The 22125-nt window shown below is 38.2% G+C and overlaps 2 protein-coding genes across 3 annotated transcripts; both read left to right on the plus strand.

Annotated features, from left to right (window-relative positions):
• Positions 1–1938: 1938 nt before the first annotated feature.
• Positions 1939–7937, plus strand: LOC108881547 (C-C chemokine receptor type 3). 2 transcript variants are annotated; one of them, XM_018673620.2, is made up of 3 exons: positions 1939–2167; positions 3774–3976; positions 4989–7937. In XM_018673620.2, the coding sequence occupies exons 2-3, from the start codon at positions 3795–3797 to the stop codon at positions 5845–5847; spliced, it is 1041 nt and encodes a 346-aa protein (XP_018529136.1). In that variant the 5' UTR covers positions 1939–2167; positions 3774–3794; the 3' UTR covers positions 5848–7937. The 2 variants fall into 2 exon arrangements, with proteins under 2 accessions (XP_018529136.1, XP_018529135.1); XM_018673619.2 differs by lacking the exon at positions 1939–2167 and adding an exon at positions 3359–3521.
• An 8625-nt stretch (positions 7938–16562) lies between these two features.
• Positions 16563–20751, plus strand: LOC108881550 (C-C chemokine receptor type 3-like). The gene is given in 4 exon segments (XM_018673624.2): positions 16563–16677; positions 16923–17110; positions 18603–19173; positions 19175–20751. Coding segments are annotated over 3 exon segments (1023 nt in total). The 5' UTR covers positions 16563–16677; positions 16923–16943; the 3' UTR covers positions 19460–20751.
• The last annotated feature ends 1374 nt before the right edge of the window (positions 20752–22125 follow it).

The following is a 22125-nucleotide window of genomic DNA, read 5'->3' on the forward strand; positions in this document are numbered from 1 at the left end:
TAGCTGATATCAGTGTGCTTTAAATAAACCTGGTGGTTAAAAGGAAGTGGGTGGGAATTCAGGTTTAATCTTCTTTGCTTCTAAACATTATTGTACCCTCTGTGGGGACAAATTAGTATCCATCTGCTATTTTTGACAAAATGTAAAATAAAAATAAAAAGATTCTCTGACTAATAAACACTGCATTGACTACAACACCTCTTCAAAATCAGCTCCACTGCTGAGGCACAAGCATGACAAAAAGAAAATCATGATCTACTGATTGCAAAAATTACATTTCCACAGTTTCACCCCGCAAACTCCATCATGCAGTGTTGATGACGTCTGAGATTCTGTAGATGCTCTTTTATCTCTTTAGAGATTATGCATAGATTTCCTGCCTATGATTTCTAACAGGAAACTGCCAAACATCTTCTCAGGTGCTTTTCTTAGAGCATCAAGAAACAGAAATGTATGTTATAGGTGATATATTGTGCAATAACAGTTGAAATAACAGTTTATTTAGACTTTTTTTTTTTTACAAAATCCGAGATGCTAGGATAGTAGGTGCATTTCAATTACATGCAAATAAAATCAACAATTATAGGACGATATATAGGATGTACACAATATCAAAAAGTCATACAATATGCTTTTTTTTTTTTTTTTTACTGTCCACAAGGTCAAAAAGCTGCCAACCTAACACAGATTGTTCATCATAGGCCTCTACAACAACCCATATAAGAGTTCTACAGGTTGTTTTCATTATTAATTAATCAGTTTGTTCTGTAAACCTCAGGTGTAAGTGAATTATTGTACATAAGTTCCATTAAATCTTATCTCACCATTTCTCAATTAAGTTTAGTTTAGTTAGTTTTGGTTTAATATTTTCTAGGTTCATTGAGAATCACTGCACCAGAGCAAAAAATGTTTCCCTAAAAATGTATTCTGTTTTCCTGATTGATTAACATATGTTAGTACAGTTATCAGCTATTTTAGAAAAAATGACAACAAAGAAAACTATAAATTTGTAAACTGTTTTTAAAAAGTTCTTAGTAGGAGCCAGTGAGCTGAGAGCTGAGAGCCACAGACAGGATAGTGAAGTCATCGAGAGACAAATAAGGTCTTGCTGATTTGTGGTCTCACCATGGAATTTCTTTGGAATTAGAAGAAAAGCAAGATTAGGAAAGAATCACAGTCTCAACGCTTCCTGCTGATGTTTCCACACACAGATGACAATCCTTCCCCCATCCTTAATGTTACACATCTGCAGCAGGAAAAAAAAAGTGCTACAATTTGAGATAGTGTGACTATGCTGTTGTACTGATTTATTATATAGATAATGCAAATTATATCATGGAAATATTTAAAGTGCACATAAGTTCATTTATTTTCTCCCCTGCTATTACTTGAAAATGTATAGTTTTTTTCTGATGTAGTCTAGTAATGTCAACATACACTATCTGTGACAAACAGGAAAGACAGCTGGGAACTACTGAGTAATCTTTTTTATTTTCATTGCATAAGAGAGTTGCAAGTTTCTAAGGAAATGGATTCTTTTTTCTTTTCTTGGTAACTGGCCACAGTATCTCTCCGTTATATGATCATGATTAGATTATGTTGTGTTTGTTTTGGATTCAGTGATTAATTTTCCACCAGTTGAAATTTGAACTGACATGCATATAGAGTCGTATTCAGCAGAAACTAATTTTAAAAATGATAATAAAAGGTATTCCCTTTTTAAATATTTCATATATCAAAAGTGCTGGTAGACAAACAGTATATAAATGCATACCGTAACATGGGTGCGGTTAGTACATCTTGAAAAACATCATTGTCAAACCCAGAGGAGTCATTACGTCATTAGACATATTTGCAATAACAGCTTGCACAACCAAAAGTAGTTGGTTTGCAGGGAGTAAAAACATTAGCATACCAGAAGTCATGCTTGCTTGGCCACTGATCACATGATTCTCGACTTGCAGGTCATAGTGGTCTGTTGAGATTCTCCCTTTTAAACAAGTGATAGTACAATGTTTTTTGGTGCCTGACTAGCTGTCATTTTCAGTCTCCAGGTCTTTCAGTGTTGGGCGTGGAGCTGGCTTTCTCAAGTCAACAGCTGCAACTGCTTCAGCAACAGTAGTGTGTGAAGTGGAAGGAGGACTGTCCACACCCTTGACTTGAGCCAGTGAGTAAGTTGCCAAAGGACACCATTTACTATCATACACAAGGTGTCATGCAAAATCTGTTTGCTGTGCAATACAGTGCAGCTGGAAAGATATGATGTCACATCCAACAAGGATATAATGACTTGAGTAGGTCAGAGTTCTCTCTGGGTTTTACACGGGGGCTACTCAGATACCCAGTAAACAACATGCATGTAATCTAGTCTAATATCATGGTAGTTGTGATGCTTACTGATCTGAATGTTTTGAATGAATGATACATATTCTGCTAACATTGTGTATGTTCATCACCAGTGACATTGTGACAGTCAAATGCCTTCCTCTTTATTTTTCTCTGTCCTAACAAACATAGATTTTCACTGAAAGAGAAAAATCATGGGGAATATTTTAGTACAATTTTATATATTAATTACACTTGTATGATGAAATACAAGAATAATATGGGTATACCAGCATTAGACAAAGCTGTACCTCTCTTTCTGTTAATTGTAAACAGCTGTAATATTTCCACCCAGCGTAACGCCTATCTCCAACATACAAATGGTGCTCTCAAGATTTACAACAGCTGCCTTTTTATTAGATATTTTGATCATATAAAATCCTCTTTACCTGCTGGATGGATAATGGATAAATGATAAACTATGTTAACTATAATAAAGGTTCACAGTACCAGTATTTTGTAGCCTTGCAGTTTATGTCCAAATTGCATTATATTGCACACTTCACCTGATGTCCAGTGCCAATGTCGAGTGTCTCTGCAGAAGTACTGTGCCCCTCATGTCTCAGATAAAAGTCAGGAATTAAAGTCAGAGGTCAGTGTGGTGGATGGATGTGTAGCATGGCAGACTTTCATGCAGGAGGGTGGAGCTTGTGTCATGTCAGAATTAATACTAAGCTTTTTATGAACCCTAACACAATGTTTTTCTTGAAGTGATTTCACTGCCAAATCTTCCGTGACTGAAAGCATGTTTCATGCAACCATAGTCAAGTCAAAGCACTGCAGAAAGTGAGAACATATTGTTCATCTGACAGTTCAACTGCAGTCACCAATCAACTAGGTGACGCTGCACATTTCTGGGAGATTAGTATGTAATCTGTTGTTTATCTGGCAGTTTTAAACATCTGCCATCTTAGTTTACAGAGTTATAAACCCCTGTCCTCCTACTTTCAGCCAATCCCTCCCACTTGTACACACACACACACACACACACTTAACAAACACACACACTTTCTGTGGTACTTCCTTTTCATAGCTATCTTACTTATCTTACTTATTGTAGTGACTAACTTATTTTGAGTCAGTCAGTTCTGGTCTTCAGTCAGGCAACAAACAGAAGCTTTTCTGCTGACCAGGCGGTAAGTACTCTCACTTCAGCTTGATTCTCATTCACACAAACATCTGCTTTTATTTCCTGGGCTTCACAGGAGTTCTCAGTTACACACATTTTTATAGTTGTATTGATTTACAGCTCTTTTTTTGCATGACATGAATTTAATGCATACCTTAAATGATTTCAAAAGGACTGATAATCTTATAATTTCAACTTCATACTGACTGCATCATGTGGAGAATATTTTGTTTGATGGCTTCATTTCTGTCTCTCACAGATTTTCCTGCTAATATTTGAGATGACAGCTACAGCAAATGATTATGACTATGGTGATTACAATGAGACTTCACCAGTTACACCGATCACACCATGTCCTACTGACAGTGTCAACAATCTGGGAGCTCATCTATCCACCCTTTACTACTTTATGTTTCTCTTCAATCTGTTTGGCAACGGGCTGGTCTTGGTCATCATCCATCGGTGAGTGGACTAACAAAGATTTAAGCTTAAATGAAAACAATGATTACGTGGTGCTGGGGCAATTGAAAAGAATCCATCCCAGGCAAATTCTGGGTTTAGCAGTTGTAAGTGTGCATGACCCCCATTTGAGCAGTTTTTATGATGGGTCAGTCAGTAAACTAGCTACTGTCTAATTTACACTTTAGACTGTGCTCAATCTTTACCATGAACTTCGATTGAAGCTATGATTCAAATTGTACTTATTTTATTTTCTATTTATTGTTTAGCAGAAATGTAACAAATTCACATCATTTTAATAAAGTAGTTAAGGACTGGCCTTTTTCCATTGTTCATGCCATTCATCATTTATGGTGCATACAGCACTGACAAATTTGTCTAATCACATTCACATTAACTTTTTGAGCTGGAGGTAAAACTTTTATTTTGAAATGGAAACCAGTGCAGATGTGACCCAGTTGCACAAAGCCTGAACCAGCTGGATGAGTCTATCAATCCATTATCTGCAACAGTCATGTTATGTTATAACACCCTTTCTCAGGGCTCTAAGCTTCTAAATCCTTGTTTGTAGGACTTACATTTCTGACTTTGACAAATCCTAGTGCTTCTTTTAACAATTGAAAGTGGTGATGTAAGACAGGTATGAGTAGGTATGAGCTGTAGTATCACGTTGTAAATGGCAATGCACTGCAACGACTTACTTCTCTTACCACACCACCAAGAAAGTGGAACAGTTGAGCTAAAACCAACTTCCTCTATTTTAGATTCTACAGTATGTAGAATTCATTTGTCAATCAACAGATTACAAAACAGCTCTGCTTGTTATAGACACCCAATTCATGCCGCACTTCACAAAACTTCAGATCTGCAGATGTAGTTCACTGCCACCAACCAAACCAAAGATGCAAAGATTCCACTGAAACCATCTCATGATGGTGTGAAATGTTACTGTCAAAAATGCTTGAACCACATCATCTGTTTTTCTCTAATAACTGTCTAAATGACCACCTCCTAGGTTTGAGAAGCTGACCACTGTGACCAACATCTTGCTGCTGAACCTGGTGTTTTCCTCTCTAATCTTCATGAGCAGCCTTCCCTTTATAGCAGTCTACATGCAGCTCTCCACCTGGATCTTTGGCAAGGTTATGTGCAAGATTGTGGGCAGCGTCTACTATCTGGGCTTCTACAGTTCTGTCCTCTTTCTAACCCTTCTGACCTTCGACCGACACCTTGCTGTTGTGTACTCTTTGAGTGCATCACGAGTGAGAAACAGAGGCTATGCTCTAATGTCCTGTGCTGTGGTATGGCTGATCAGCAGCCTGGCATGCATCAAGCCAATGATTCTCCACAACACTTTTATTCATTTCATCGACAACAAAACATACTGTCAGGAGTATCCAGGTGATTTACCTTATGTTAATGTGGAGCAGCTGAGAACATCTGGATTTTATCTCCAGCTTTTCCTTTTCTTGATCTTCCCTCTGGTTGTTATTATCTACTGTTACACTAGGATTGCAATCACTGTGCTATCATCCAGGATAGTCACCAAGTTCAAGACAGTCAGGCTGATATTCATCATTGTCCTGTCGTTTTTCATATGCTGGACCCCATTCAACATTGTAACGCTGTTACATGATGAAGGTGGTTCCTGTGATCATTTGCAGAAAATGGGCTATGCACTCCATGTCACTCGTAACATTGCCTACATTTACTTTTGCTTTAGTCCTTTCTTATACACATTTGTGGGGAGAAAGTTCCAAAACTACTTCAGACAGATGCTGGTGAAACGCTTCCCAGGGTTAAAGGGGCATATTTCTGTCAGTCAAAACAGCAGAACCAACATGTCCACAAAAAGTACGCCAAATGAGTTTTAGGATTGGGAAACCCTTTATTTCTCAGTGCGGCCATGTGTTCAACTAACCATGGTTTTACAAACAACTGAAGGAAGTAATAAGTCAGTTCTTTTAGGAGTGTCAAGGTGCAGTAGGGATATAGTTTTGCATATAGTAGGATAAAAGCTGAGATAATGGATTTCTGAACTAAACACTTAGATAAGACAAGATGCAAACCCCGGGGTTCCACTTTGCTATATAAAAGGCACACTACTTCTTGCATTGGCATATCCTGCAAATTCAGTCAGAATGAATGTTATTCCAAAGGAATACTGGGCTGAGTCCTACAGCCCAATGAAAGGCAAATAAAAAGTTGTTACCTTAAATTAGAAGATCATTTTCATGGCTCCTAATTTACTGAGAAGTATTTTAGATTTCATTGCTTTGCTTTAGAGAGATGTTTTTGCATTTAATGTCATATCAAACCATTCCCTCTTTATTTCTGTTACAGTGCAGCATTTTGAGGCTATAGCTGTGGCAATCTTTTGTACAGTTGTTACAGGTTACATATCTCTACTGCGAACAGAACCGTGCTCTCTCATCTAAAATACTACAGTTGTTCTATCTAAGCTAGCATCACTGCAGCTACGTGTGCTGTTCACTGCAGAACAGGAAGTAACTGGGTTTCATGTGATAGGAGCTCATCTATCGTCAGATAACATCAACTGTGATATTTCTTTAGTCAATTTCTAGAAGGAAAGTCCATAAATCAGTAGGTGATGCCATATAACATTACTGACAGAGACATAACTTTGCAATGCATTTTTTATTAACAGCAATGCAAGTGCAACAGGGCTTAATCAACCTCTGAACAAGAGATATTTTGAGCAGTGGAGGAAACTCTTTCACTAATCAGGAGCTATGGGCTGTTGAATAAGACTTTGCATAAATTTCAACACAGTTTTCAAAGGTTTCTTTATATTTAGTTTTATTCTAGTTTTTGACATGAAAAATAGTCACTGGTAGAGAAAGCACTGTCACCATGCTTGCACTCTTAAGTCCAGCACTGACAAAAGCTCTCACCTTTATATATTACCAAACTAACGGCCATATAAATGTAAGCACTTTAGGCACTGTTCAGAACTACACCCTGGCTTGACTTGGCTGCTGTTGATACCAGGCCTGTCAGACATTCATGTATCAGAGTCAAAGAGTAGACTAGTGCTTGTTAGCCTAGTCATGGATATTATTCCTGCTGCTTGCTGAGTTAATACTTGCCGCTGTAGTTTATTCAGGTTTTTTAATTGTCTGAAGGTTATTTCTTATTTTTGCTACTGTTGTGATAAAACATACAAATGAGTTTTGTTTATTTACTGTAAATATAAAACACATGTAGTAAGAACTGGGGAAAACCAACTCTTGATTTCTTAAGTTGTCAACTTTATGTAGTCTACACCTCAATATTCTAAGAGGACAATGCAGCATTTTACGTCCACTTATTACCCATATTAGTGTGTCCTACACCATTGTCACCTGAAAATTAAATGAAACTTGCTCACAAACAGGTAGCCTTGTATAGCAATTATGTTATGAATATGTTAATGATCAAATATCACAAACTCACACTGCCTCATGAACAGCTGTCATTCATCAGACTGAAACGACTGATTAAATGTTGCATCCATCATATTACAGTTGCCTGTATCACCCTGCAAAACTGGCGCTGTATTTTATACATGAATCAAGCATGCACAGTCATTGTTGTCGTTTTCTACATGGCCTCCACCCTGAAAATTCCTGCTTGGAACTACATTTGTTTTGACGATGATGTTGTTTCTAATGTTTTTACTTTTTACAGATTTTTTATTCTACATGTTTATAATGATATATGTCCTTTGTGAAATGGCTCTTAAGTGATGTAAAAAAACTTGATAATAATGTGTTGATTCATTGACTGGGTAGTTATTCAGGTTTTGTATAAATCACATTTTACACTGAAAAAAACAGTGAGCTGTGAGTGAAAAGTTGCAACATCAAAGAGAGTGAAAAATGAATGCAGTTAGTTGATTTTCGGCTCTTGTGTTTGCTTGTGTAATGCTAAGCTATTTGATTAAATCAGTACTTTCAAATCAGCAGGCTGCATGTTTTGGTTTTCACATCCTGTATATTTCCAGACTTTAGAGTGCTGGCTGAAGTTCAAATACAAGTTTTTCATGATCATGTTCAAAAGAGACTGTTTTACTGATCAGGATAATTTGATTGTTTTTTTACAGACATTCATGATCCACAGAGGATTAATCATTGAAATGATTTTGGTGATACCCTGATTTTTGTTTTAACAACTTTTGGATAAATGGATTACCATCAAATTCAGTACATGCATTCATGTTCTCCTCAGGACGAACTGTAACAACATTAGTGATCCCCTGTCTGTTCACCTAGAACCATCATCAGTTTAAAATTTTGTTTTGTCCAATACTTTGAATTATGACCAAATGACCTGCAAAAGTCTCATTTTGATCAACTCCCACATCTCCTGCTAAAGTTACTGCATTACGCTGTTTATAAAAACTCAAGACTTCCAAAGGTCATTTCAAATTAAAAGCCCTTTAACATTTCAGTGGACAGAAACGTAATTTCTTAACAAGCTTTTATTGTGAATCATTGGCATTCATAATAATAAAATGCCAGAAAGACACTAAAAGCTAAGAACTTTTGTGATGAACCGGACTTAAAGGGCAGTATTGTTACATTGCAAACACCTCTGAATATAATGCAGTCCAATATAACAACGTCCCTATGACCTCAGTGCTGAAATATTATTGTATATACACGGAAACTGACCGTACTGGACATCATAAAAGTCAAGGCTGAACAGTTGTAATGGATTACATTGTACTGCTACACCTAATAAAAAAACACTCCAATTAGGTGAGAAAACATTATTTTGGGTGAACTGACCCCTTAATGCAGTTTTGCTTAGAACACATCAATCTTCAGTATACTGAATATGTTATTTACAATTAAAGAGCAGTTGTGGCTTACACGTGAAAATAATAAGAATAACCACAACGACCAAGCTTAATCAGCCACATGATGTGAACATCATTATTCATCACATTGTCTAGTTTGATTCTAGCATAGGTTCAATTTAGGGATGCCCTGTTACCCTGTTCCTGTACTCGTTCCGATACCACAGCCTGATACCACTTTATAGCAGCGTGATGTTCACTTGGGCAGTCAGGTGCTAAGTGAGAGCAAGAGGAGCAATGTCGGTGGTGTGGAGGTATTTCAAAGTGGAGGATGGTGACTAAAGTAAAGCGTACTGCAAATTATGCTCTGCAAAGCTGTCAAGAAGAGGAACGAAAACGAGTACTTTCAACACAAGCAATCTGATAAGACATCTAAAAAACCAACACGATGCCAGGTTCAAAGCGTTTGCTAATAATGACAAACAGCAACAACCAACTTTGCAGCAAACTCTGGAGAAGAGGGAGAAGATGTTAAGAGACAACCCGTATGCAGTGAAAATAACAGAGGCTCTGACCCAGTACATTGCTCTTGATGACCAGCCATTGTCAGCTGTTGATAATGTGGGATTTAGACATTGTCTCAGCGTACTGGAGCTGAGGTATGAGATCCCTAGCCAACACCACATCACTGACACAGTGTTGCCAAAGCTACACGACTTTGTGAAAAGGCACATCCGCAGCCTGTTGCAAGACATTTTGGCCCTCAGTTTCACCACTAATATTTGGACAAGCAGCGTTAGCCCGGTGTCCCTTATCAGTTTAACTGCACAGCAGATTGACGAGGATTTTACTGTGAAGAGTCGTCCTGCATGCAAAACAGTTTAGGGGTTCGCACACCAGCCAAGCCATCGCAGGTGTGTTTGTTGACATGCTTCAGACATGGGGGATCCCTAAAAGTTCTGTTCATGTTGTGCTACGTGATAATGCGAAAAACATGATCAAAGCCATGAGTGACGCTGGACTCCCTAGCCTGCCGTGTGTCGCACACACCCTCCAACTGGCTGTTAATGAGGGGCTTTTAGCACAGAGGAGCGTGGCTGATGCTGTGGCAGTCGGACGGAAAATAGTTGGACATTTTAAACATTCCGCCTCAGCCTACTCCTGCCTTGAAGATGTTCTGTTTGTTAAAAAAAGATACAGTTGAATACTAAATTGTCAATAACAGTACTTTAACAGTTACAGTTACTTCTATTTGAGTAAAATGTGTGGCAGTGCCATATATAATGGGATGTTCAAATGTCAGTCACAGCAATTTCTTACAGCCAGAGAATGAAACAATATCTGATGAAAATAAAACACGTTTTCAAGTAAATATACGAAGTATAATGGCATTAATAAGTACTCGTATCGGTACTCGGTATCGGCAAGTACTCAGATCTAAGTATCGGTATCGTATCGGTTTGAAAAAGTGGTATCGGAGCATCCCTAGTTCAATTTTTAAGCTTTGGCAGATCACCTGAAAACTACCCTCCCTGCATGTTGCTCAGTGATAAATTGTAACCCAAGCTTAAATTTCTGCCGTTTTTTGCTGGAGTAGAGAGGGAAGAAAAAACATCAGGCTGTCAAGAATGAATAGGGGCTTCAGCAGAAAGTGATGCTTTCAGATAAGAGGTCTTTCCATGCTTTTTTTTTTTTTTTTTTGCTATGTCATGAGCAAAGTCAAGGCCAAAGAAAAGTCAGATGTGTCTGACATTATTGCACTGAATACTGGTAGATTAAACATGTTTTGCAAATCGGAGGAAAGAAGAAGTGCAGTATGGTGCAATTTCAGTGGAAGTTGGGGGAGGTTGGGGAAATGTTTAAATGATAACGAACAAAATGCAGACACACACCCATGTTGTAATGTCTGACTGCTGACTATGCAATAATGAAATACATTGACATTGAAAAAAGGAATATGTATTATTGACTTGGTAATTAAAATAACTTACTACAGGTCAGTTACTGTGACTTGCATGTTAACAACAAGCAACCAGCAAATCATTAGCAGCAGCTAAGGAGGTTACTTATATAGAATGATTGATAAAATAACATAGAAAAGATATGAAGATATGAAGCACACGCACACACCACACCCAAGACAGTCAGTGGGCTAGCTACAGTAACTGTAGTGTCAGTCTGACAAACAATATCTTGTAAGTATAAGTACAAAAGCAATAACAGGAAGAAGTTGTTAAAGGATCAGTGCAGAGAAATAGCCCTGGTGTGTAACAGCTGTGGTAAACACTAGCAAGGTGTCACTACAGTGTCAGTCTGAGTTAAGAGAGGAAGAGAGGAAGAGGCGTTGTACTCTGCTTGAGAGGAATTCTCGCATATTTTGAGGCTTAATCAAGTTTTAAGAAAAGATTTTACGTCACACTTTTTAGTACTACAGTTCCTTGTCGTTTTACCTACTAAGTTAAGATTTTAGTCACCCTACAAGTGAATGGAGTAACTCACCCTGGACATCCTGGTTTGTTTTTAGCCTGTCGGCTAGCTAATCCAGCCAATCACTTTTATAAAAGTTTTTAAGACATCGCCTCTTGGATTTTACAATCATGCCATCTTTGGCCTGCGACAATTTTGCAGTGCTTCAGAAAGCAAACAAAAAAATCACAGACAGACGACGCTCCTAACCACCTGGGTGTTGTTCCTATGGCTCCGATTTGTCCAGTGGACACTGTAACCTCCTCGCCCCCCACAGCTAACAGTTGTGGCTGGACTTTCTTCCTTGGAGCAAATCCAACGGCCCTCATCCCAGGTAAAGACATCCTCTGACCGACGTAAAATGTTGAAAAAGGCTGTGATCAGACGCTCTGGAGGTCTTCCTTGTCCTGGGCTGGCAGGGAAACCATCCCTCAAGTCTGAGAGAGAGGTCATCACTACCACAGCTCTGCAGTCCAGGAGGGTTCCTCATGCAGAAACTCCTGCCTTGGAATCACCTGCCCCGACGACACCTATTGTCGACGATACCTATTGTCGGTGATTCCATCATCAGGGATGAGCTGAAAGCTCACAAAAAAATCCTGTGCTTTCCTGGAGCAACTGTGAATGACCTGACTGAAAAAATCCCCAGCCTTTGGGAAAACCATCCCACTGCAGCCAAGCTTGTGATTCGTGTTGGTACAGTCGCCAGCAGTCTGAACTGCTGAAACGTGACTTTACCCATCTCTTTAACTTGCTGAAAGGCCACCCTGGGAAAAGTTTCTTCATCTCTGGTCCCATTCCCACTCTAGGCCACGGGATGGGCCGGTTCTCCAGACTTCTCAGCCAGCACACATGGCTCCACTCACACTGCTCCACACACAGACTTCTTTACATTAACAATTTTAATCTCTTTAGGGAGCCCCCCCCACCTTGCCTTTTTTTATTAAAAGAGACGGACTACACACTGTGGTGTTGACTGCGTCTCAACTTCTCCACATGAATGACTGATTACTCAAAACACCTGTGCCTGTGTGGGCACAATCGTGGTCAACCCCCCTCTGCCCTCATGTTCCTCAAGCTCTGATTCCCCCTACAGGTATGGATTGTGTAGCACCTCAATCGATTCTACTTCATTTCCACAGAGTTTTTGTTATTTTAATGATCATGGATATTTCAGTCCAGGTGAACTATATTCTAGTATGAATATTATTATCAGACCAAATTTTACACATCAAAACACAAACTCTAGTCCAGACATCATCAAAACTAAATATGGCTCTTTTTAACATAAGGGCATTATCTAACAAATCATTTTATATAAATGAGCTTATTTCTGACAATGACCTAGACTGTCTGTTTCTCACTGAAACCTGGTTGGGTATGCATGCACCAGCAACACTTACTGAAGCTTGTCCTGCAAATTATGTTTTCTCCCTTTCATGTAGAGAAGGTAGGAAAGGCAGTGGAACAGCCACAATACACATCCAAAAGCATGAAGGGCAGAGACATTGACCTTGGACTGTTTTCCTCATTTGAATACAACACAGTTGTTATGTGTAACAATCTATAGACCGCCAAAACTCTGTCTCTCTGCTTTTCTTGGTTGATTTCTCTGATTTACTCACATACATCCACACTAAATATGACAGCTCCATTTTAATCAGTGATTTTAATATACATGTTGATAATAAGACAGATAACAAAGAGAAGGAGTTTTAAAATCTATTAGATTGTATGAATTTTAAACAGCATGTTAATGAGCCAACCCATAATCTGGGTCACACTTTAGACCTGGTAATTTCATATGGGTTAGAGATAAATGTCTTCAGTTGTTGACCTGGCTCTCTCAGACCGCCACTGTATATTTTTGAAAAATATTTTTTACTGTACACCACCAACTGCTACAGAGCAAGTAGTAAAGTAGTATCCCGTCTTACTCCTGAAGTGAGCTCAAACTAGACACTTGCCAATCAGACTACATCCTCAGCTGTCTCCTTGATGCTTTTAATAATAAGCTCAAACTACAGCCCATGATGCTGTAGCACCACTCAAAATTGGTAAAATGGTTACAAAAAGGAACATGCTTTGGAAGAACAATGAAACTACTAAATTAAAGAGAGGCAGAACACAGATGGCATAAAACTAAATTACATGTGCATAAAGAAATCTTAGCAGAAAAATTTAAACCTTATAGTAAAACAGGCAGCAGGCCGCTAGACAATTCTGTTTTTCTAACCAGAGTGCTTTTTAACACCATCGATCATCTCATTAACCCCGTTACAACCCATAGCAACAATCTTATTGCCTCCAGATGTGACAAATTTGTGGACTACGTCAAAGAGCAATATGCCATGACAACTGAAGAAACACCAAGCATGCAGTGTGAAGCCCGGCTGGAGAGTTTTGAACTGGTTGATGCTAAAATGCTCAGGGAAGTGGTGACAACACTGAAACCTTCCACTTGTACCCTTTTTCAAAGATGTTTTTAATTCAGTGTCTGATGAGATCCTCTCAGTTTTTAATCTCTCAATGCAACAAGGCATCTTCCCCACAGCGTTCAAGACTGCACTTGTGAAACCCACTTTTTAAAAAAATACCCTTGATTCCTCAGCACCCAGTACCTATAGACCAATCTCCATCCTTCCATTTCTTAAGCAAAATTTTAGAAAAACTAGTGTGCATTCAATTAACCAATTTTATTAACTCAAACAACAAGTTGGAATTGTATCAGTCTGGTTTCCGTGCCAATCACAGTACTGAGACAGCCTTAGTAAAAGTAACCAATGACATCAGGCTACATCTGGACGGAAATACACTTTCAGTGTTGGTACTACTCAATCTGAATGCTGCTTTTGATACAGTTGATCACCAAATTATTTTAAATACGTAATGCTCTCCTATCTGGTCTGCCTAAAAATGCTATAAAACGGTTATAGCTAACTCTCTGCATCCCGAGTGCTGACCAGGACCAGAAGGAGAGAACGCATCACACCTGTTTTAAAGTCATTACACTGGTTACCGTGTAGATTTTAAGATTCTACTTGTTTTTAAAGCACTTCATAGTCTTGGACCAGCTTACTTGTCACACATGCTTAAAACATATTGATACGCCCCTTTAGGTCCTCAAGCGCTAATCTATTAATTGTCCCTAAGTACAGGACAAAAACATATGGTGAGGCAGCTTTTAGTTTCTAAGCCCCAAGCTGCTGGAATAGCCTGCTGAGGACCTCAGAGGAGAGGATAGTGTTGAACTTTATCTTTAAACGCAAACTTAAAACCTATCTCTTCGGCCTGGCTTTTGATTAAGTATGGTTCATAGACATTACTCACTTCACCAGATTTTATTCTATTCTTATCCTTTTATTTCATTTGGTTTTATTCATGCTTCTTTCTTTAAATTGTATTTTATTTATCTGCTTATCTATTTACCATTATTGATCTAAACCAATTTTTAGGTAACTAACTCTACTTTTAAAGTTGCAAATTATATTTTACTGTTTTTAATGTTCAGCATTGTATTTGTTTTGTCTTCTTTAATCTGTTCTGCCTTACTATTGGCACTCTGCAACTGCACTAACCTGTATGAAAGAAAAGTTTGTTGACTCTATTGCAGGTGCACCTTCGCTGCATCCCGGGCTTAGCTTTGCAAAGATGATTGAGATCTGAAGAAAAATAAACAAGGGCTTGATAATGGGTAGGGCTAGGCCATTCCCCAGCACTGACACAGAGCTATATATATATGTATATATATATATATATATATACAGTAGGTCTGGGTATGTGAGATTATTATAGAGTTTTGATTATTTTCTGTAAATAAAAAAAAATCCTGAGATTTCTTGCAATTGTGGGACACATACCGTCAATCATCATCAATCATCATGTATTAACTCAGAAACTGGTGTTACTGAAGCATGTGTAAAACTACCTGGCAACTGGGCCAGACATTAGACATTAGAAATTGCTGTTAAAAACAATAGGTTCCGGGGTGCTGCAGTAGGTAGTGAGGCTTTTATTTTCACTTTTGGTTGTATTTGGAATGTTCTAGGGTTAACTCCTCTTGGACAGCCTCACCTCTTTCTGTTTGTTCATTAATTCTAAACTCTTAAACAAATATTGTGTATCTTTTGTGACATTTTGAGTATTTTAGGGCGTCTAATGCCTTATATCAGCCATTTGACGAGGAGGTTGCATAGTTAGTTTAGTTCCTATTCTGTAAGTTTAATAAATTGTGCATTATTAAATGTATATTTAATTGTGCAACAAATGCACACATGAAAGAAAAAGTGGTTTGCAAAGTATTTTTTATTATACAGTGAATCAAGCATGCACACTCATTGTTCTCAGTGAGTGTGTTCTCAACAATAGCATTTGCAGGCCAGAGGCCTATTGTTTTTATTTTTTAATTAATTTATTTTTTATTATAAATAATAAGTAATAAATTATCAACTTGCTTAATTTTACATGGAAAGAAAACAGCAACATAAAGGGAGTTGAAAACTTCATGCAGTTAGCTCATTTTTGGCTCTTGTGTTTGATTGTGTAACGCTAGGCAATTTCATTGAATCAGCTCTTTCAATCAGCAGGCTACATGTTTTGGTTTTCAAATCATTTTTACGTGGCTCCCAAACACGTTCATTTTAGACTGTACTGGGTTTGAGGAGAAGTTCAAATACAAGTTATGCATGTTTTAAGAGAACAGGACCACATGATTTAATTACTAATCAGGACAGGTTTCCCAAACAACACCATAGAAGTAAAAATGCTATCATAAAGAAACTTGGTAGAGTTCCTGTCCTCCTACTTGTAATATAAACTGCTGCACAGTATTTTGGCATCTGATGACTCAAACTGGCCTCTCTGGATCATATTTTATTGTCTCACAGTCATGAAGCAAAACATCCTGTCTCATTTTTTTTTTAATGCAGTGCTGTTTTTGTTCTGAACAGACCAAGTTTTAACTATATGATTTAACTGGAACTAGAACCTGCTGGACTGCAGAGCAGTTTTTTAGAGTACTCATGTTAGCAGAGTCTCTTTAGCACCCTGCTGTGTTCCCAGGGTCACATCCTTTTCTGGGACACATTTGGTCTTCCCTTTGGTCTTCCCTAACGTGTGATAATTTCATCTGTGGTCTTTCAAAGTAATTTTCTACTTCATGGTGTTAACTCCTCTAGATTCTTCAGGGATGGTCAGAAGGGTTTTTGTCTGTCATGTTAACATGTGATGTGCACAGATTCACTCACTCTGTCTCTGACCACAGCTTTAGAATCTGAACTTAACAGTTCAAGGAGGGGTTTGATCCTGAGGGTGTGTTGCTATGTTGCACTTTCAGTCAGTCCGTCCCCCCTGAACACACACACACACAGACTTCACTTAGTCAGTTCTGGTCTTCAGTCAAACAACAAACAGAAGCTTCTCTGCTAACCAGGCAGTAAGTACTCTCAGCTAAACATGATCCTCATTCACACAAACAACTTTTTTATTTCCTAGGCTTCACAGAGGTTCTCAGTTACACACATTGTTTAGAGCTCTTGGAGCACACGTGCAGTATTTAATAATTGCTCTTACATACCTTATAGATTTCTAAAGGATTAATTATTTTAGCATTTCAAATTCATACTGACTGCATCATGTGGTGAATATTTTGTTTAATGGCTTCATTTGTGTTCCTGACAGATTTTCCTGCTAATATCTGAGATGGAAACTACAACATATGATTACGACTACAATACTGAGATTACACCGATCACCCCATGTTCTACTGACAGTGTCAACAATCTGGGAGCTCAGCTATCCACCCTTTACTACTTTATGTTTCTCTTCAGTCTTTTTGGCAACGGGCTGGTCCTGGTCATCATCCATCGGTGAGTGGACTAACAAAGATTTAAGCTTAAATGAAAACAATGAACACATTCAGTGTAGGAATAATTAAAAAGAATCTTGGTTGCAATCTTGGTTCAGCAGTTTAGAGGAGCATGCATGATCCCCATTTCAACAGTTTTCATGAGTCAGTATTGTCAGTTGTCCTCATTGATTTGGCAACAGCTGTGGCTACTGTTGTGACTGCATTAAGTGTGGATTAATACAACTGGAAATGCTTATTGAGCTGGTATTTTGACATGATTACCCCAGAAAATCAACTGGTGAATCTGCCAGCAGTGCAACAGAGCAAACTTGTGTCATCGCAGTAAAGATGTCAGTCAGTGACTGGCCTTTTTCCATCATTCCATGAGTAACTGTGGTCTAAATTTGCAGTGCATAAAGCCCTGACAAAAAAGCATAAAAAATGACTATTCTTTTAACATGAAGCTGTAGCAGGATTTTTTTTTTATTATAACTTTAGTGCAACTGAAAGGGAATGAATACTACACAGTGAGGTTGATAGCACTGAGACCAATTTACCATAACAGTGTTAGATTACATGCAAGCATAGTGTGTGTGTTTGCATAAAAGCATTGAAAAGCCAGTTCAGGGATGACAGACTCTGCCACTAACAGTGGAAACTATCATATTTTGCATTAATTACAGTGAACAAAAATGTAAATACAATGAAGAGCTATTGCCAAAAAATTGCTAATCACAAGTAGGACAAAAATGGGTATGATTGTAAATTTTGCATGTTGTTATTTTTAAAACGTTAATTGATAAGAACTCCATATTCTGCCAATATTGTTGATGAATGACTCAATATTTCAACATAAATTCAGCTCCATTTTAGTACACTATTCTGGGTAGTACACTAGCATCTGTTTTTATAACTGGGTGGACAACATATCAGGAAAACCCCTCATCATAATGCAACAGGACCACAGGCTCCAATATGAACATACAAATGAATCAATACCTCTGAAACAGTTACAGTTTCTGACATTTGGGAGGCAGAATGGACCGAGTACATGGGACATAAGAGAGAAGCAGTTCTATGACAGGATTCAGTTCTACACCATTTGGGGCACTGGTGGATTTGACTGGAGATGTCATCAGGTTGTCAGAAAAAAGACACTGACTGGAAGTGTATGAAATGAAGTCATACTAGGAGCTTCTTATTCTTATGCCCAGAGAGAGAGAGAGAGAGAGAGAGAGAGAGAGAGAGAGAGAGGAATACAGTAGCTATTCAGCAGGTGAAGTTCCTCTCTCTAAAGGCCCCTAAGAGTTACCTCTACTCTGTCACTGTCTACCAACTCTCCTTTCCCTTGTCTCCACCACTGCTCTCTACCTTTGAAAGCAAGCAAAAGTAAAAATATTCCTGTTTGTTGAAACGCAAATGACAATGTTAAAGATGAACTCAGCAAAATCTCTAGGTCTTGGCCTGAAAGGAACATTTATAATGCACTGTATTATGCCTCCACCTCCTAGGTTTGAGAAGCTGACCACTGTGACCAACATCTTGCTGCTGAACCTGGTGTTTTCCTCTCTAATCTTCATGAGCAGCCTTCCCTTTATAGCAGTCTACATGCAGCTCTCCACCTGGATCTTTGGCAAGGTTATGTGCAAGATTGTGGGCAGCGTCTACTATCTGGGCTTCTACAGTTCTGTCCTCTTTCTAACACTTCTGACCTTCGACCGATACCTTGCTGTTGTGCACTCCTTGGGCACACTGCAAGTGAGAAACAGAAGCTATGCTCTAATGTCCTGTGCTGTGGTATGGCTGATCAGCAGCCTGGCGTGCATCAAGCCAATGATTCTCCACAACACTTTTATTCATTTCATCGACAACAAAACATACTGTCAGGAGTATCCAGGTGATTTACCTTATGTTAATGAGGAGCAGCTGAGAACATCTGGATTTTATCTCCAGCTTTTCATTTTCTTGATCTTCCCTCTGGTTGTTATTATCTACTGTTACACTAGGATTGCAATCACTGTGCTATCATCCAGGATAGTCACCAAGTTCAAGACAGTTAGGCTGATATTCATCATTGTCCTAGTTGTTTTTCATGTGCTGGACCCCATTCAACATTGTAATGCTGATGCACGATGAAAACTCTACCTGTGAGGAAAAGCAGAAAAGGAAATATGCACTTCAAGTCACTCGTAACATTGCCTACATTTACTTTTGCTTCAGTCCTTTCTTATACACATTTGTGGGGAGAAAGTTCCAAAGCTACTTCAGACAGATGCTGGTGAAACGCTTCCCAGGGTTAAAGGGGCATATTTCTGTCAGTCAAAACAGCAGAACCAACATGTCCACAAAAGGTACGCCAAATTGTTAGTTGTCAGATTCTAGCTTAAAGAAATAAATTGCAGACACACTGAGCATACCAAACCAAACTCTCAGCCGTACTAGTAATATTTTGTAACTGTTAGAAAATTTCTAAACAAAAAAAAATTATCCTTTAATACAACCACTGACTCAGCTAAACTTTTTTTGTACTGATTTCTGAGAGCAGACCTGAAATTCTTTGTTTGACTATTTGGTAATTTGGTGATTGGCATTTTGTGAAAGGCTAGCACTGGTCAACTGAATGAATGATTCTTTTCTACTGGTACTTTTGCAAGTTCAAAGTGTATTGTGTCTACACTGGTAGAGAATACACTGTCTCCAAAAAATAGCCATATGCTCACACTCTAAACTGATACCAGTTCATGTGCAGACCTACTGCCCTCTGTACTTCCACACATGCAAAATGCAGGTGTGAGTTTTGTTTATTTTCTGTAAACACAAAACATATGTAGCATTAACACAATTGTCACAGTAAGCAGAATAAGAACAATTCTTGATTTCACAAGTTGTCACCTTTACATAGTCTACAGCAATCAATATTTTAGGACAGTGAAGCATATTGTTATACTTCCACTCTTTACCTGTATTAGACTGTCCTGCACTGAAAACTGTGTAACACAAAATACTCTCCACTCTGGTGCCCAACAAAGTAAACCAAAGTAACAAAACATTTGAACTTCCGGCACTAAACTAACACCCACAAACAGTGCGGAACAGGTAGTGTTATATAGCAGTTTCATGGGGATGATTATGTTGATGATCAAATCTCACAAAATCACATTCATCAACATGTATCATCCATCAGACTGAAATTACTGATTAAATGTTGCACCCATCATATTTCAGCTGTCTGCATCACCTTTGATGTTTAAAATTTAAAAGCTGGATTGTGGGACAACATTAGGAAGGAAAGATCCATAGTCTCCTACCTCGTCAACATTTGGGCAAACTTTAAACACCAGCCCTAAATTTTCATGACTTTGAATGAAACTAAAAAAGTGGTTTGCACTGTATTTTTTTTAAACTGCAATGTATTAAACATGCTCATTGGCCAGCCATTTTCTACATGGCCTCCAGCCTGCAAATGCCTGCTTGTAACTACATTTTAGTTTTAATATTATGTTGTTGTATACATGTTTCTATGTAAAGTTGCTCTGACATAATGTAAAAAGACTTGATAATAATGTGATGATTCTTTGACTGTGTAGTTATTCAAGTTTTGTATAAATCACATTTTACATGGAAATAAAACTGCAACATAAAAGCAAGTTAAAAGCTTCATGCAGTTAGTTGACTTTTTTCTTGTGTTTTTTTTCTTGTGTATTTGATTAAATTAATACTTTCAATCAGCAGACTACATGGTTTGGTTTTCACATCCTGTATGTTTCCAGAATAACTGCCCTTTTTCAAATTATCCTTTTTACATGGCTCTCAAACACATTTATTTTAGACTGTACTGGGTTTGAGGATTTGTAGAAACTGATCTATTGATTACTGATTAACATGCTAACAATACAGAGGTAAAAATGCTATCATGAGGAAAACTGGCTTGGGGTGCAGCCGTTGAGTCACCCATACAACATACTTCTAGTAGTATCTAGCAATTATTTTGATTGTATTTGCCTAAATTTTGAGACATCTATCTCTGAGACATCTTTCTCCACCCTACGAAGAGTGTTTCCATTCTGTTGCTTATCCTGAGAAACAGGACCACTGATTCTGGAGAGGGATGTGGCTGTTGAATATTTATACTTGTGGTGTTATTGTACCGATGGCAGCATTGGTTGGTGCAACAGTCAAGTTCTGAAACATCTTAACAAGACTGGATTGTTTTTTTTTACAGACATTCATGATCCACAGAGGATGAATCATTTAAATGACTTTAGCGATACCCTGATGTTTTCTCTAGTGCCAGCTTGAGGTTAATATTTGTGGATTTGAGTGAAACATCTTCTGCCTAAATATCGAGACATCTGTTTCTGAGACACATCAACACATCCTATGAAGAGTGCTCCCATTGGCAATATCCACAATTGTTTACAAAGTTATGATGTTATATACTCCTGTATGTGGCATTATAAACAGTTAATGTTGATAGTCTGTAATGAGGTGGGTCATATACTAATAATGACAATTATAATAGTAACAATAACAATGATAGCAGTAAGACTAAAATTAAGAATAATAATGTTAAATATAAAAGCAGGAGTTACATATGACACTATAAATATATGCTGCTTCCTCATTCATCTCTGTGAGACAGTTACATTGACCACTGCAGTGGGGGTACTAACACAGAGGGTTTTGGCAAAAAAGGTGAGTCTAGCACAACTTTCATCTGGCAATGCTCTGTGGTCGCCAGTCAGATAGGTGACACTGCACCCTGCTGGTACATTACTTTGTAATCTACAATTTATCTGGGAATCTTCAAAATGTGACATGTTTGCTTCCAGAGCTGTAAACTCCTTCCCTCCTGCTTGTATAATAAACTGTGCAGTGTTTTGGCATCTGATGACTCACTCATGGATCTCTCATACAAACTGCTCTCTCTGTATCATATTTTATTGTCTCCACAGTGAGCATACAGTGTGTTCATGCAGTGCTTGCTTTTTTTTTTTTTAATGCAGTGCTGTTTTTGTTCTGAACAGACCAAGT

The sequence above is a fragment of the Lates calcarifer genome, linkage group LG24 (assembly GCF_001640805.2).
Source record: "Lates calcarifer isolate ASB-BC8 linkage group LG24, TLL_Latcal_v3, whole genome shotgun sequence".
In the NCBI taxonomy this organism is placed as follows: domain Eukaryota; kingdom Metazoa; phylum Chordata; class Actinopteri; family Centropomidae; genus Lates; species Lates calcarifer.

Bases quoted from the DNA above. Each gene is read 5' to 3' on its own strand.
- LOC108881547 (XM_018673620.2), top strand. From the start codon at position 3,795: ATGACAGCTACAGCAAATGATTATGACTATGGTGATTACAATGAGACT. The intron at 3,977-4,988 runs GTGAGTGGACTA...ACCACCTCCTAG, and splicing joins GTCTTGGTCATCATCCATCG to GTTTGAGAAGCTGACCACTG.